Source organism: Spermophilus citellus (genome assembly GCF_964194105.1).
Source record: "Spermophilus citellus genome assembly, chromosome: 9".
Classification (NCBI taxonomy): Eukaryota; Metazoa; Chordata; class Mammalia; order Rodentia; family Sciuridae; genus Spermophilus; species Spermophilus citellus.
This window is the reverse complement of record NC_138191.1, coordinates 95,908,249-95,922,202: the sequence shown is the minus strand read 5'-3', so window position 1 is coordinate 95,922,202 and position 13,954 is coordinate 95,908,249. Positions and strand designations below refer to the sequence as shown.

At 34.1% G+C, this 13,954-nt stretch overlaps 1 protein-coding gene across 2 annotated transcripts in view; it reads right to left on the bottom strand.

Moving 5' to 3' along the window:
* Positions 1 to 13,954, bottom strand: part of USP24 (ubiquitin specific peptidase 24) — a 140,929-nt gene that overhangs the window by 68,676 nt on the left and 58,299 nt on the right. For both annotated transcript variants that reach the window (XM_081305687.1, XM_081305688.1), the window contains exons 17-24: positions 9,490 to 9,597; positions 8,741 to 8,890; positions 8,083 to 8,214; positions 7,197 to 7,308; positions 5,504 to 5,580; positions 4,201 to 4,341; positions 3,951 to 4,004; positions 2,696 to 2,811 (exon numbers count right to left, since the gene is read on the bottom strand). In XM_081305687.1, the coding sequence (XP_081161813.1) occupies positions 2,696 to 2,811; positions 3,951 to 4,004; positions 4,201 to 4,341; positions 5,504 to 5,580; positions 7,197 to 7,308; positions 8,083 to 8,214; positions 8,741 to 8,890; positions 9,490 to 9,597 (890 nt within the window). The remainder of the gene's footprint in view (positions 1 to 2,695; positions 2,812 to 3,950; positions 4,005 to 4,200; positions 4,342 to 5,503; positions 5,581 to 7,196; positions 7,309 to 8,082; positions 8,215 to 8,740; positions 8,891 to 9,489; positions 9,598 to 13,954) is intronic.

Genomic DNA, 13,954 nt, shown 5'->3' with positions numbered 1-13,954 from the left:
ATTTCTTTTTCTCTTTCAAAACAGTTGTTTCAAAAATAGAGGATCTGGGTCCCCAGGTCTATTTGTCCATCAACCCACCAAGAATGAACATTCAGAGAGTTTGACTTTCATAATCTTACAACTAAAATATGGCACAAAATTCTGTAAACATATGGAATCTGATATAAACTGCCTGAAAATTACAAAACAAATGCAAACAAGTAGATCATAAATAAAAGCTATTTGAAAATAAAATCTGATACGTGCATATCTGTGTTTATAATAGCACAATTCATAATAGTCAAATCATGAAACCAGTCTAGATGTCCATCATGGATGAATGAATAAAGAAAATATAAATGGATAAAGAAAACACAGTAGAGTTTTATTCGACCATCAGGAAGAATAAAATCCTGTCATTTGTGGAAAAATGGATGGAACTTGAGAGCATTACGTTAAGCAAAATGAGCCAAAGGGTCATGTATTCTCTCATATGTGAAAGCTAATGAGGAAAAAAGAGTGGGGGGAGCTTAGGAAAATAGAAGGGAGACCAGTAGAGTAGAGAAGGAAACCAGGGAGAGGGAGGAACAGAGGAAAAGAGAAGTACTGGAGAATGAAACTGACCAAATTACCAGTATATTGTCTGTATGTGCAAATATACAACAATGAATTTCAAATTTTTGTATAATTATAGTGCATTAATAAAAGCCAAAGAATAAAATCCAGAGGTAACAAAGAGCAAAATGAAAAAAAAAAGTGAAATCTGAGGTACCCTCTGGATGAAGACTTACACAATTTTACTCATCATTTGAAATAACAGGCTCACAATATTCAACAGCTTATATAGTCACAGTGTCATACTTAGAGAACACTACACATATTAAAAAATAATTCACTGGGCATGGTGGTGCATGCCTGTAATCCCAGAGATTCAGGAGGCTGAGGCAGGGGGATTGCAAGCTCAAAGCTAGCCTCAGCAAAAGTGCATAGCACCTCAGTTGGACCCTGTCTCTAAATAAAATACAAAATAGGGCAGGGAATGTGGCTCAGTGCCCATGAGTTCAATCCCTGGTACCAAAAAAAAAAAAAAAAAAGAGAGAAAGAAATAAAAATTCAAGAGCTCTTAGATGAAATTCTAGGCATTTCAAATAGGTTCATTTTCTGAAAACAGAAAAGAGGTATTTCCATTTTCCAGCAATTGTACTGACATACTGATTACCAATATGGAATAATTACAGATATAAAATTTTTCTCAAAACTAGTAAAATGAGATAAACTACAATGTTCTGGTTCAATTACAACTGTGAAATTATACATTCTTACTCAAAATTTACAATAAAAATTTTAAAATAATCATGTGGTTTTTCTCTGTAGTCGGTCAAATATAAAGTAATTTAGAATAAAAAGCACTTTTAATAAAAAGAAAAAAAACAAAAAAGTACATTCATTTAGAGAAGTGATAGTTTGGAAATCCCAATTCAACAGCTCATAAATGATGTACCTGAGGGATGAACTGGTACAGAACTGAATAACAGAGATAGACTACATTTAACAAATATGTAATAAGAAATTCTTAATAAGCCTATTTGAGATATACTTCTGAGATGAGAAAAACATCAGTGTTCCTATCATGAACTGAATGTGTAGTCACATCAGTCACTTAAAAATCAAGTCTGAGGGGACAGAGTCTTAATCTGCTTCCTTCATATTAATAAAGTACAGCTACACAGCACAGACTTCATTTTTGCAAAGAATATGGACAAGGACCTTGCATTGATTCCCCCTTTAAAGTAAGGCTCTGAAAAGTAAAGCAACATCCTCAATAGTGAATAAAAACAAATGTCAATTTGTTTATTACAAAAAAGTAATAAAAGCTGCTTTTGTTCTGGGAGTAGAGAGGAGTTATCTGAGTACCCATCACCAGAGGGCAGCAGGGTGAGTGGCCGCCAAGCCTTCCTGGAATCAATGATTTGGAGCTGCTTATCAGTAATAAAAGGCTCATAAAATTCCACAAAAGTTATCTTAGTTACTTCATTCTAATGTTCTGAAACATGTGTTGTCTCTCCTTACTATTCTGGAGAACTTCAGCAAACGCTAAATTCAGATTTCACTGATAATTATCTGAAAACATCAATGTGAATAAGAGACAATGTTGGATCAGTTTAAACAAACATTTGGGGATAAAGTTCTCACTAAAAATCATTTCAAAAAACAATATTGGGTAAACAGTATTTTACTGTGATTACATTATAACACATGGTTTTAATTAATCACCATCTTCCACTTCATTTTGCTTAACTTATTAACACCATGGATATGACTATCCAAGGAGAAAAGCTACATAAGAAGGGGATATTTCAAACTCAAAAAAAGAGTACTCTTTGTATAATGAATATATCTTTTTTTCCATCTGAAAGAGTTGGTTATTCACATTACACAGAATTAAAGTGTCGTAAAATAAATCAAAACCAGTAACAAGAGAACTTGTCCATAAGGTAAAAAGAGGGGCAGAGCAATGTTTGGGTGGTTCCGGTGATGACCTATAGATCTGTGAAACCAGATTTGAGAGATGTGACAGGGAACATACAATTCCTCAGGATATGACTGATTACCAAATTTAAGACAAAATAAGGAATCAGTAATTAAGAGATGTTCACAGGAGGGGAAAAAAAAAGATCAACTTTTAAAAAAACTAATACACACTCTAATCACTTACCTATATGGAGACTGAACTGATGTGGCTACAGTTGGCATAGCAGTTGCTGTAAGCATTTTTGTTGCTCTGGTCACAGCATGTGTTAGAGTGGGGCCACCTAGTGCTGAACTGGCTGCCTATAAAATATGAAACAATCATTCTGTATTTTTCAACCTGGATTCAACTGACATATTGGGCTGGACAACTTTTTTGTTGTTGCAAAAGGCTGTCCTGGGTACTGCATGATGTTTAGCAGGATCCCTGGCTTTCACCCACTAAGTACTAGCAGGTCCCCTTCTAGTTGTGACAATCAAAATGTCTTATAGTTGGGACTGGGGCCATAGCTCAGTGGTAGAGCACCTGCTTCGCATGTATGAGGCCCTGGGTTCGATTTTCAGCACCACATAAAAATAAATAAATAAAGATATTGTGTCCATCTACAACTAAAAAAAAAAAGTCTTATAGTCATCACCAAATGACTCCTGAGAGAGAAAGTAAGACCCAGCTGAGAACTACTAGTCTATATATGTTAACACTTACCTGGCACCTTACAAAACTTGAAGTTTTATTATGATGACATATTTGAATGAAGCCATAATTTAGGAAATATTACAGAGATTCTAGCACATATATGTCAATGAGATGAACTTACTGATATTTAGACAGAAGCATTTTATGCTTTTGGGATACTCTTTATGAGAAAAAACTGTAGCACAAATTTCAACTAAAATTGAATGTTCAGTTCAATGCTTTAACCATCATGCTAGAAAAAGGGCATTGGAAATACACAGGAGATAATATTAAACAGCAGGTTTCTGATGAACAAAGACAACCACTTCCACCTACTACTGAGTATCCTGCTGTGGTCCTTAATAGCATTTGTTGTATAAATTACATGAAACATGGAAAAGAACGGGAAAGGAAACAAATGCTTACGTAAAATTCCTGGAGAGAAAAAAGAGAAAAATACTGCTAGAAATTTGGAATGTATAGACCTGTTTTCTGAACATAGTTCCTATACCCAGGAGGAGGGTGGGTAGAGTGGGGAAGACAGGTGGTGGAGGGAGAAAGAAAGATTTCCTTTGAAGTTTATTTCTATGCTGGGGACATCATGGCAAATGTCTGTTCCCTATGCCACAATCTAGTACTCTTCATAAATTCACCAATAGGATCTAGCTACAAACATCAGTATTATAGGTTATCTTAAAATATAAAATTAAAAAATGGGAAAAAAGTATTCCCTTTAAAGACAGGTTAAGTGAAAGTTGTTACTCACCTCTAATCTAGTGTAGCAGTCAGCAATAAATTTCTTATGTAAAGACACTGAATCCTGAAAGTAAAAGGTAAATGGAAATTAAGGTCAGGCTTTGAAACTGAGTTTTAGTAACTATTCAGGATATAATATCAAAACAAATAAGCCAATCTGAGGATATGCCAAAGATAACAAGTTATCAGTAAAATATATATATATATATATAATTTTCTGCCTTTTTGTGTATAAGTAGTTTCTTTCCTTAGATACTTACCTTCTTTAACCTAGGATTTAGATTAATATAACTATAGTTTATGATTAACTGAATCGCTTCATTAGCAATTTCTTCATCAGGTGATTCCATGGCTATTTTCCAAATGAAATCCATTCCTATCAATTCCAGCTTTTCTACATACTGTTCAAAAGAAAATTAAAATTATATATAAATTGAATTACACAGCACACCAGGATCACAAAATTACATTACTTAATGAGTCTTCACCTCTTTAGTTCAATATGAAATAAGGATACAAAAAGCCAGCTATATAGGAAACCACTATTGTACTGATATGGAACTTTTTTTTTAATATTTATTTTTTAGTTGTAGTTGTCAATACCTTTATTTTATTTATTTATTTTTATGTGGTGCTGAGGATTGAACCCATGTCTAGGTGAGCACTCTATCACTGAGCCACAACCCCAGCCCCCTGATACGGAACTTTAAAATAAAAAAACTTTAAAATAAAAAAGCAATCAACCACAGAAGCACTAGGCAACCTCCATGGGAACTAGGATAGGCATGGAGATTTTTCTTCCCACATTCACAGCACAGGAGTGAGATGAGGTACCATTATCATGAGCTTTTCTTCAAAAGAAAATGGAGTCAAGCTAGAAGCAGTTATTTAATCTTGGGGCTAGATATGGTCTTCCCAAAGCTCAGTTACAAATAGCAGAGTGAAGACTTACAAGATCTTACCAATATTCCTACCACCCCAGGAAGTCAGGACCTGAATGAGAGAGACTTAGAAAAAGAGCTAGTTCTTACCTTTCTTTGTAAAGCGGCATTTGTAAACATAAACATAAGCTGTATACATTGCATACAACCCCATTTTCCTGCTTTGTTGTATATTACTAAATTTTTTACCCAATCTCTGCCATTGAGATTCCAAGACTGATGATTTCATTACTTTTTTTAAGGGACATGTAATTACTGAATCTGAAGAGCTGGAAGCTCAGATGGAGCTATTCCCTCCTCCACATTCTTCTAGCCACAACAGCCCCCCAGTCAGCAAGAAGCCAAGACAGTGATATGAGAAGTTGAGCAGCGACCTCCAGCACTCTTGAAGAGAGGCTCTGCCATTAATGCCCAAGTCAGCAATCAAGATTTTTTTTCTTTTTAAATCCATGTGTTCTTTCAATTAGAACACATAATTTGCCGGGTGTAGTGGCACATGCCTGTAATTCTAGGTATCTGGGAGACTGAGGCAGGAGGATCACAAGTTTGAAGCCAGCCTCAACAACTTATTATACTAGATAATTCAAATGATCTATATTTGATCTGAGAATAATTTACTTACCAACTGAGCTCCTTGTCTTTTTAATCGATGATCACAGAGATTCACATTTTCAAAAAAAGTCTTAAATAAATTAAAACCTGAAATAATAGAATGTCAGATAAAGTCATGCACTATTAAGTAAAACATTGAAAGTACATTAAGAGCTAAAACCACAAAACTCTTGACAATGGTTTCTTAGATACGGCATCAAAAGCACAAGCAGTGGTAGTACAGTGGCCAGAGGAGAGCTTTAGTTCAGTTTTGAGACCAGCCTGGGAACACAGCAAGATCCCATCTCAAAAACAAATAAAAAAGTAAGTAAATAAATAAATAAAACTTAAAAAAACAAAAAGCACAAGCTCTAAAATATTATTCAGGTAAGTTGGACTTCAATCAAAATAAAAATCTTTTGTGCTTCAAATGATCCTATCAAGAAAATGAAAAAAAATCAGAATAAGAGGAAATATTTGCAAATTATTTATCTTATAAGGAGCTAGTATCCATACTATATAAAGAACTTTTACAACTAACAATAAAAAGACATATAACCCAACTTAAAAATGGGCAAGGCTGGGCAGGGTGGCACATGCCTTTAAGACCACCTATTCAGGAGACTTAGGCAGTAGAGTTGCAAGTTCAAGGACAGCCTTAGAAACTTAGCAAGACCCTGTCTCAAAATAAAATAAAAAGGACTGGGGAGGCAGCATGCATGAAGTTCTGTGTTCTATCCCTGACACCATAAAAGGAGAGGAAAAAAAGAAAAACACATTAGAATAGATAATTCTTCAGAGAATATTCAGAAATTGCCAATAAACACATGAATAGATGCTTGATATCATGAGTCTTCAAGGAAAATCAATTCAAAACTTTAAAAGATACTACTTTACATCTACCAGGATGGCTTAAAAAAGAAAATAAAATGCAGATATTAACCATTATTGGTGAGATGTGGACAAACTGGAACTCGTAGCTGGTGGGATTATGAAATGGAACAACTACTTTGTAAAACAATCCGGCCGTTCCTCAAAGGCTAATGAGATATCAAAGCAATTTGAATGTTTATAGCAGTATTTCTCATAATAGCCCAAAGAAGTAACAAAAAGGTCCACCAACTGGTAAATGGATAAACAAAATATGGCATGTCTTCAGTGAAATATTATACTGATATACATGCTACAAGGTAGGTAAGCCTTGAAAACAGACTTTCACATAACGAAAGAAGCCATATGGTCACATGTAGTATGATTCCATTTTAAACCGCCAGATTAGGCTAATCCATAAAGAAAGTAAAGAGATTAGAGAATAATGCAAGGTAGGAAATGAAAAGGTGCTGAGTTTCTTTTTGAGGATATGAAAACATTCAGGAATTATAAAGTAGTAAAGGTCATATCCTTTTAAAAATATATAAATAAACAAAAGAAAGGAGCTCTATACTTTGAAAAGTTTTTACCTTAATGAATCTTTTTGCAATAAGAAATTTCAAAAAACAATCTGGCAATATGGTCTATCAGGCCATATAATATAAAAATTAATCATAAGATACTATATATGTAAAAAGGAGTTTATCTGCATCTATCTAAATATGCACAAGGGAAATTCTAAAAGGATATACCAGACTGGCTAGTTGCTTCTGATTAACAGGCTTATGGGAAAGGGAAGGATAAAATTTCTTCCTCTAAAGAAGTAAAACAAATAATGTGAAGTAATTATCTACCATTCATAGAGATTTCATATGACTCCAGTTTCAGAATCTTCTCCTTGAAGAGCTGCTGCTGAACATCACTCTCGAGATCATGCTGCCCTTTTGTAAACCACTCAAAGCACATCTGTGGATTAAGATAGATAATGCCCTATAACTAACGATACACGCTGTGCAATGAGAAAGGTAAACAGACATTATTCTTAATGATTCAAAAATTCATGTAACTGCCAAGATGCCACTCAAAACTGAAATGTTTAGAACTCTGAAACTAAATGAAGCAAACTAACATATGAGCAAAATACACACACTCATACTTTTCACTGAATTTTACATCTAGGTTTTCCCATCAACATGTATTAAGCTTGCTGTGTGCCAGGCCTTGGCTCACTTAGTCCTTTCAGCAATCCTAAGTAGTAGCTAATATTGTTCTATAAAATGAGATGAAGAAACTGAGATTCATTGTTAGCAAATGTCAAAGTGTTCTGTTTCAGATTTAACCTTTTTTGGCTGTTTAATTATAGCTTCAAACATCCGCCCAGGCACTGATTCTTTCTTAAGTATTTGTGAGAGTATGATATCATTTTAAGGAACTCAAAGTTTTCTAATAGTAACTTAAAATTAATTTCATGGGAGAGGATAACAAGCTAAAATATACCTGGAATTCTTTATCTGTATTGACTTGGTTGAATTTGGTATTTTAACCAAAATGGTATCAAAATCATCAAAAAATTCATGCACTTATTTTTTCAGTACTTAAATTCCTAGCCTATGTAGTTAATGCCTATGTAAGTTTAAAGTGTTTCGAAATTAAAGACATGAGACACAAAAAAATGTCGGACACAAAGAGTGCAACATTTAAATATTTCCGCCATGTGTTGTCCATACAGCATCTTCTTACCTCTCTATCTAATTCACAAACATCTTGGCCAGTCACAAGACACTCCCAGATTTCCTTGGCACGATTCCAACCCAAATACAGGGTAGCTTCTTGCAAGAAAAATGCCAGAAATTTCAGATGTGCCTCCAAATACTGCAAAAAGAATGTTAACCAGTTAATTCCAGGCATCTATACCTAAAAGAAACATTAAAACAAAATGTTAAACTTTATAAATCAGGTTTACTTAACTTTTTCTTAATGTAATTTTAGGGCAAAGTGAATGTGAGAAATCTGTTTACCAACTGACAGCTCAACATAATGGAAGCTACCTCAAGTCTGTTACAATTTTAGTTGACTTTGGATGTCAATAAAATATCATTTCAATAATATCAAAGTAAAGCACCACAACCTCACAACTGGCAAATTAAGATTTTTGTCTAATTTTTTAAGCAAAAACATTGCGTAAATCTTGGGCAATTTACTGAAAAATTAACTTACAAATATCATCCTTCTAAACTTAATTTTGAAATTACTGTATTCAGGACAGAAAATTGCTGAATCATAATCAATATAGCTCATGCTACCTCTTTAAAGTTACACCCAACATTACTTTTATAAAAAGTAGAAAAAGGCCAAATGAGTGTAGTAAATCATGAAACAAAAACACAGTGCCTGATACCTCCCGGTAAGTGTATCGACCATCCACTAGGGTCAAACCAGTTAGGCCTCCAGGCCCAGCCACAGCTGCCGCAAGTCGATGGCACGCTATCAAACTTCCGGTGACCAATTTTACAATTTCAAAATTTTTCTTCAAGTCTTGAATAATACTCTTGGCAAAAAACAACAAAAAGAAAAGTGGTTTGAGAATCTGTGGTTATTTTGTTGGTTTTAAGCACAACTTCTATTTTAGGATGCAGTCCTAGGTGAAAGCAAACACAAGGATTTCTTCACTTAAATTTCCTATTTAACAGTAAATAAAACCAATCTAGTTATGTATATTTACTAAGGAGCTGATAAACTAACGTACTAATTTTTTTGTACCCAAAGATTTATTTATTTTAAAAGATAAAGGAAAAATTTTTAAAAAGAGCTATTTACTTTCTGTACACTTTTCCAGAGCCTTCTTCCATATTCTGTTATATTAAGGAAACTAGCTCCTTAGGCAAACTAATCTTTTTGCATGATAAAACAAATCTGCAAATTTTTTCAAATTTCCATGACTTTAAAAAAGAGGTTTATTTCAATAAATTAAGCAAATAAAAAGGAAAGCAGTTATTACATCAAAAAAAAAAAAGGTAGATGATGTTTAAAGTCAGGATTATAAATCAAATACACTATAACTATAAATTCAATAGTTTTGGCCCTGTTTTGTTATTATAAATGGTTAAGCGAGTAACTGTGCAATAATAAAAACAGCTACATTCTTACCTTGTCTTGCTTTTGGTAGGTTTGTTTTATGAATGAGCGGGTGATTTCATGGAGCTGACGCAAAGCTGGTACCACCCAAACAAACTGGGGATTATTAAGCTGAGATGACTAGAGTTAAAAAGAAGTTGTATTAATTAAATTTAGAAATTAATGGCAGATTAATTTATTAGCTATAAAAAATCTGCAAGTCAATTAGGTTTTATTGTCACACATTCTATAATTTCATCTTCATGTTGTTCATTTATAGCTTATCTCCATGCACTCATAATTCAATCTTCAACTTCTTATTCTGCATGCAATTTCCTAAAGCCAAGAACTGCAAACAGGAGTGGATGTGAAGTGACAGTGAATGTATAGGGGTACATCAGCAAAAAACAGACAACAAGGAATTAGCAACTTCAGAGGATAGATTAAGTAGCACAGGGCTGCTAAGACATATTGATACAATAAAATAAATTGATGGCAACAGCTTAATATTGAACTGGCTGGCAAGTAAGATAGAATAAAAAAGTGGCTTTCTTTAGTTATATGATTAAGATACCAATGATCTGTTCAACATACTGACAATCATCTAAATATTAAAGAAAATATGATCTGTTTATATCTCCTAGTTAAAACCACTTTGTGAGGTCATTCTAATTTTAGTAATAAGGGGTTGGGGGCATAGCCCAGAGGCAGAGCCTGTGTTTGTTATATGTGAAGCCCTAGGCTCAATCCCCCACACTCCCCCTTCCCTCTCCCAATTACTATTTTTATTAATTATTACAGATACTTTACTCAGACTGTAATTTATATTTTTCAAAATATTTTCAAATTTATTAATTCTGAAACTAGCACATGACAATCCAGATCTTCAGAGTATAGATCTGAAAAGTTTGATGTTCACTATGCACTCTTTAAGAAGATAATTGGTTTTTAATAAACAACATCTTTGAACTGAAATTTCATTATAAAATATGGAAAATATCAGATTAAACACTTTTAATCAACTGACTACTAACCAAAAAACTGATTAAAGCTTAAGTCTTCAACATTTATTTAAAAGGCTGATATTTTTATTTTAAATCACTCTTGTTTTATCAAGTCTTTCTGCAAAATGAAGACCCCATTTGGGGAGGAGAAATACTTGTTTCGTCTGGCAGAAAAGCAGCTTACTACTGAACATGTAAATGTGGGCAAGCTATTGCCAAAACAATACTATTTTTCTTGCTTCACAGAGATTAGCTAAACAATCAGCAAATACCCTATTTTCTGGATTCTAAGACACAGGTTTCATAAATTTAAACATTTCTGTAACTGATATTTCTCATAATTCTATGAAAAGAAATCTTACTAATCAATAAACATGGGTACAGATTTTCCTACAACTGTCCTTCCCTGAGTATACATAAGGTATTTGTTCATCTACCTATCATTTGAGTTCAGTTGTTCCTTGGTATAGGTACTACTGAACAAGGATGGTTCTAACTTAAATCTGGATCACTAATTTATTACTTAAATGTTATTAAAAAGATAACACTATGATAGAGCACTGACTAGCTTGTTGTGGTCATAAATGCAATTAAAAGCAAAGAAAACTTTCAGTGGTCTTAGACTAAAGTATTTTTCAAAGCAGAAGTTGATTTGATAGACTCAAACACTGTGAAGGGCTCATCACTAAATGTCTCTGTCTTAAGTTGCACCTTAATTCAAAAGAAGCCGTGTAACTTGTAGTATTCATCACTTGGTAACAGAAAAAAGCCACTTGAGTTTTATGAATGAGAACAAGCACACGAAACGCCATATTCTTCAACATGCCTCAAAAATTATAAGTCAATCTAAAAAATTTCAGAGTAGTTCAGAGCATTACTATAGATAATGACAAGCAGTGTGCCTTGGTGAAGCTCTATCTAACTGCTCAAAAGCAGACTTAGACTCAACCTGCGATGGTGAATCTAAACAATGACTGGTAAATGTACAATTTCTTTTTCTCTTCTCTGTAAAAACAACTTATTTCTGTGATGTAGGGTACAATCACTGGCATCTTAGAATCACAGAAATGGTAGATATTAAAGGCTGACTACTTGCAAGACTAGCTAGAATATTTCTGTTTTTTTAAAAAAGTTGCAGAACAATAAAATAATCAAAACTTTAAGGCTTATGTCCAAACTGGTACCTTCCAAAAGAATTATGAAAATTAGGATATAAATACGAGCCCTTTCGCAATAAGCAGATGTATTAAAAATTATCATGACCAGTTAAGTCAAGGGTGGTCAGAATACTTATATTTGACATGGACAATTACCTGTTACAGGTAACTCATCATACAATAAAATTAAAATAAATCATATTAAATTGGAATTTAAGAATTATTTGTTATAGTTTCTAAAGTTTAGCAATCAGGAAATATGATATTGATTCCATTCCATTATAACGTTATATTGCCAAGTTGCAGGAAAAATTTAAATTACCCTTCTCCAGTTGCTAAGACTGATAAACAAATAAAATGAATATAGCTGATAATGTTCTGAAGTTGAGGCTTCATAAGGAAAAGTTAATGGGATGTCCTGATTAGATTCTTAATGTCACATGAAGCCTTAGAGGTCAACAGGCATGGCCTGCAAATCTATATCTAAATTTTCTTTATTCATTTATTAAATGAATTACTAGTCTCAGTATTTCCAGTGATAAGAATCACTACCTCAGAGGGCAGTGCATTCTGTTTTCAGACTCTTCTCACAAGAAAGTTCTCTGATCTACCACACTAACACGTGTCTCCATATAACTCCTTAGGAGCCATAAAAAGTAAAACAATTCAAGCTTCTCTGTAATGATACTCTTATGAAAGTTTTCATATTTTTTGAGTTCTCTCTTCTAAACTAAACATCCCCCACTTCCTTGCCCATCTTGTTTTTCCAGAAAACCTTTTATCTAGAACCAAAGCAAAAAATTTTGCATGGGAGAAAACTTTTTAAACGTACTTCCTCCTCTACTAACCATATCACTGTGAGACTCTTTATACTGAGGACACCTTACTACTTTTATTTTCTGTTGTGTGCTTTGGCAAGCAGAGGGAACTCAATTATGTACAGGTTGAGCGACCCTAATTTAAAAATCTGGCCACCAAAGTTAAAAATTTTTGAGTGCCAACATTGTTCTCAAAAGTTTCCTATTATAGAACATTTCAGATTTCAGAATTTTGGATTAGGGATGCTCAACCAGTAAAGTCTATTCAAACATTCTAACATCCAAAACCTCTGAAATCTGAAATACTCTGGTCCCAGGATTTCAGATAAGGGATATTCAACCTGTATAAGTGAGGCTTTGAGTCTCCTGATAGCATGAAGGGGAAGTAGTAGGAGGAAGGGAACTGATATTTACTGAAAGTCTGCCTGGCAAGAAAGGGCATAGCATAAAGGGCATAGCTAAAGATAATATCTTAAAGACTATCCAACACAACTAATTGAGTAAAAATAATTTTTTGTTTAGTATTTTTTTATGAGTACATTTAAAAAAAAATTTAATTGAAGGAAAAAAGAAGTGAAATAAGCAGGAAAGGGTTGGGATGAACAGTGGAAGGTATAAAAGAAGCAAAGGAAAGAAAAGAGGACCAAGGGAGCCAAGGGTACCCTGGCAGAATCTATAGAAACAAAGTTAAGAAATAAAGGTCAGAATTTCTGAACACAACAGTGGAACTTGGGAATTTTAAGAGTGTCAAAAGCAGAGGGAAGGGGAATCAGTTGGGGGAATAGAGGTAGCTGAGGGTGAGAGGGGAGTAAGAAGTGGGTGATCTTGTCTTACCCTTTGCTTAGTTTCTGTGTAGCCTGGCAGGGAGACATAATCCCCAGTCAGCCCACCTTGCTGCCTGGCAGGAAAGGGCATAGCATAGAAAAACACCTTTAGTGGCAGTAAATAATTCACCCCCCTGCCTGGAGCCATATCCAGGGGGCTTTGATCTTCCCACTGTCCCCCTTCAGCAATGTGTACTTTCAGAAAGTATCTGTGAAAGCACTTACTAAACTGACAAGTGCTATATAAAAATGCAAGCTGTTATCTGGAAGGGAATAATTTATTTGCTGGGACCAGCGGGGAAATAAAAAAGGAAGAATATTCCTTTCCAATCTCTCAAAATAAATCCAAAAAAATTTTGTTTCTTTCTGAGTTTTGTTATAAACCACAGATATGAATGAAGTGACTGCAAAGAGAAGCAATAAAGATGCAACGATGCAACGACTGGAAGAGCTGGCAATGCTTAGCCATGGCAAGGGAGGAATGCTATCTGGAAGGTTTTTCTGGTTTCAAGTCATTTCCCTGGAAGGAGGGGAAAGTTCCTTCAGCTGTAACCTTCACAGCTATAAAGAAATGAGTCTACTGCTGAGAGGAAAAGATAATCTTTCTACAGAGACCCTTTTTCTCTTTACTAAAACTACTGAAGGATCGAAACTTCTTAAATGACTAGATGAAAACTCTTCAATCTTAAGGAGAG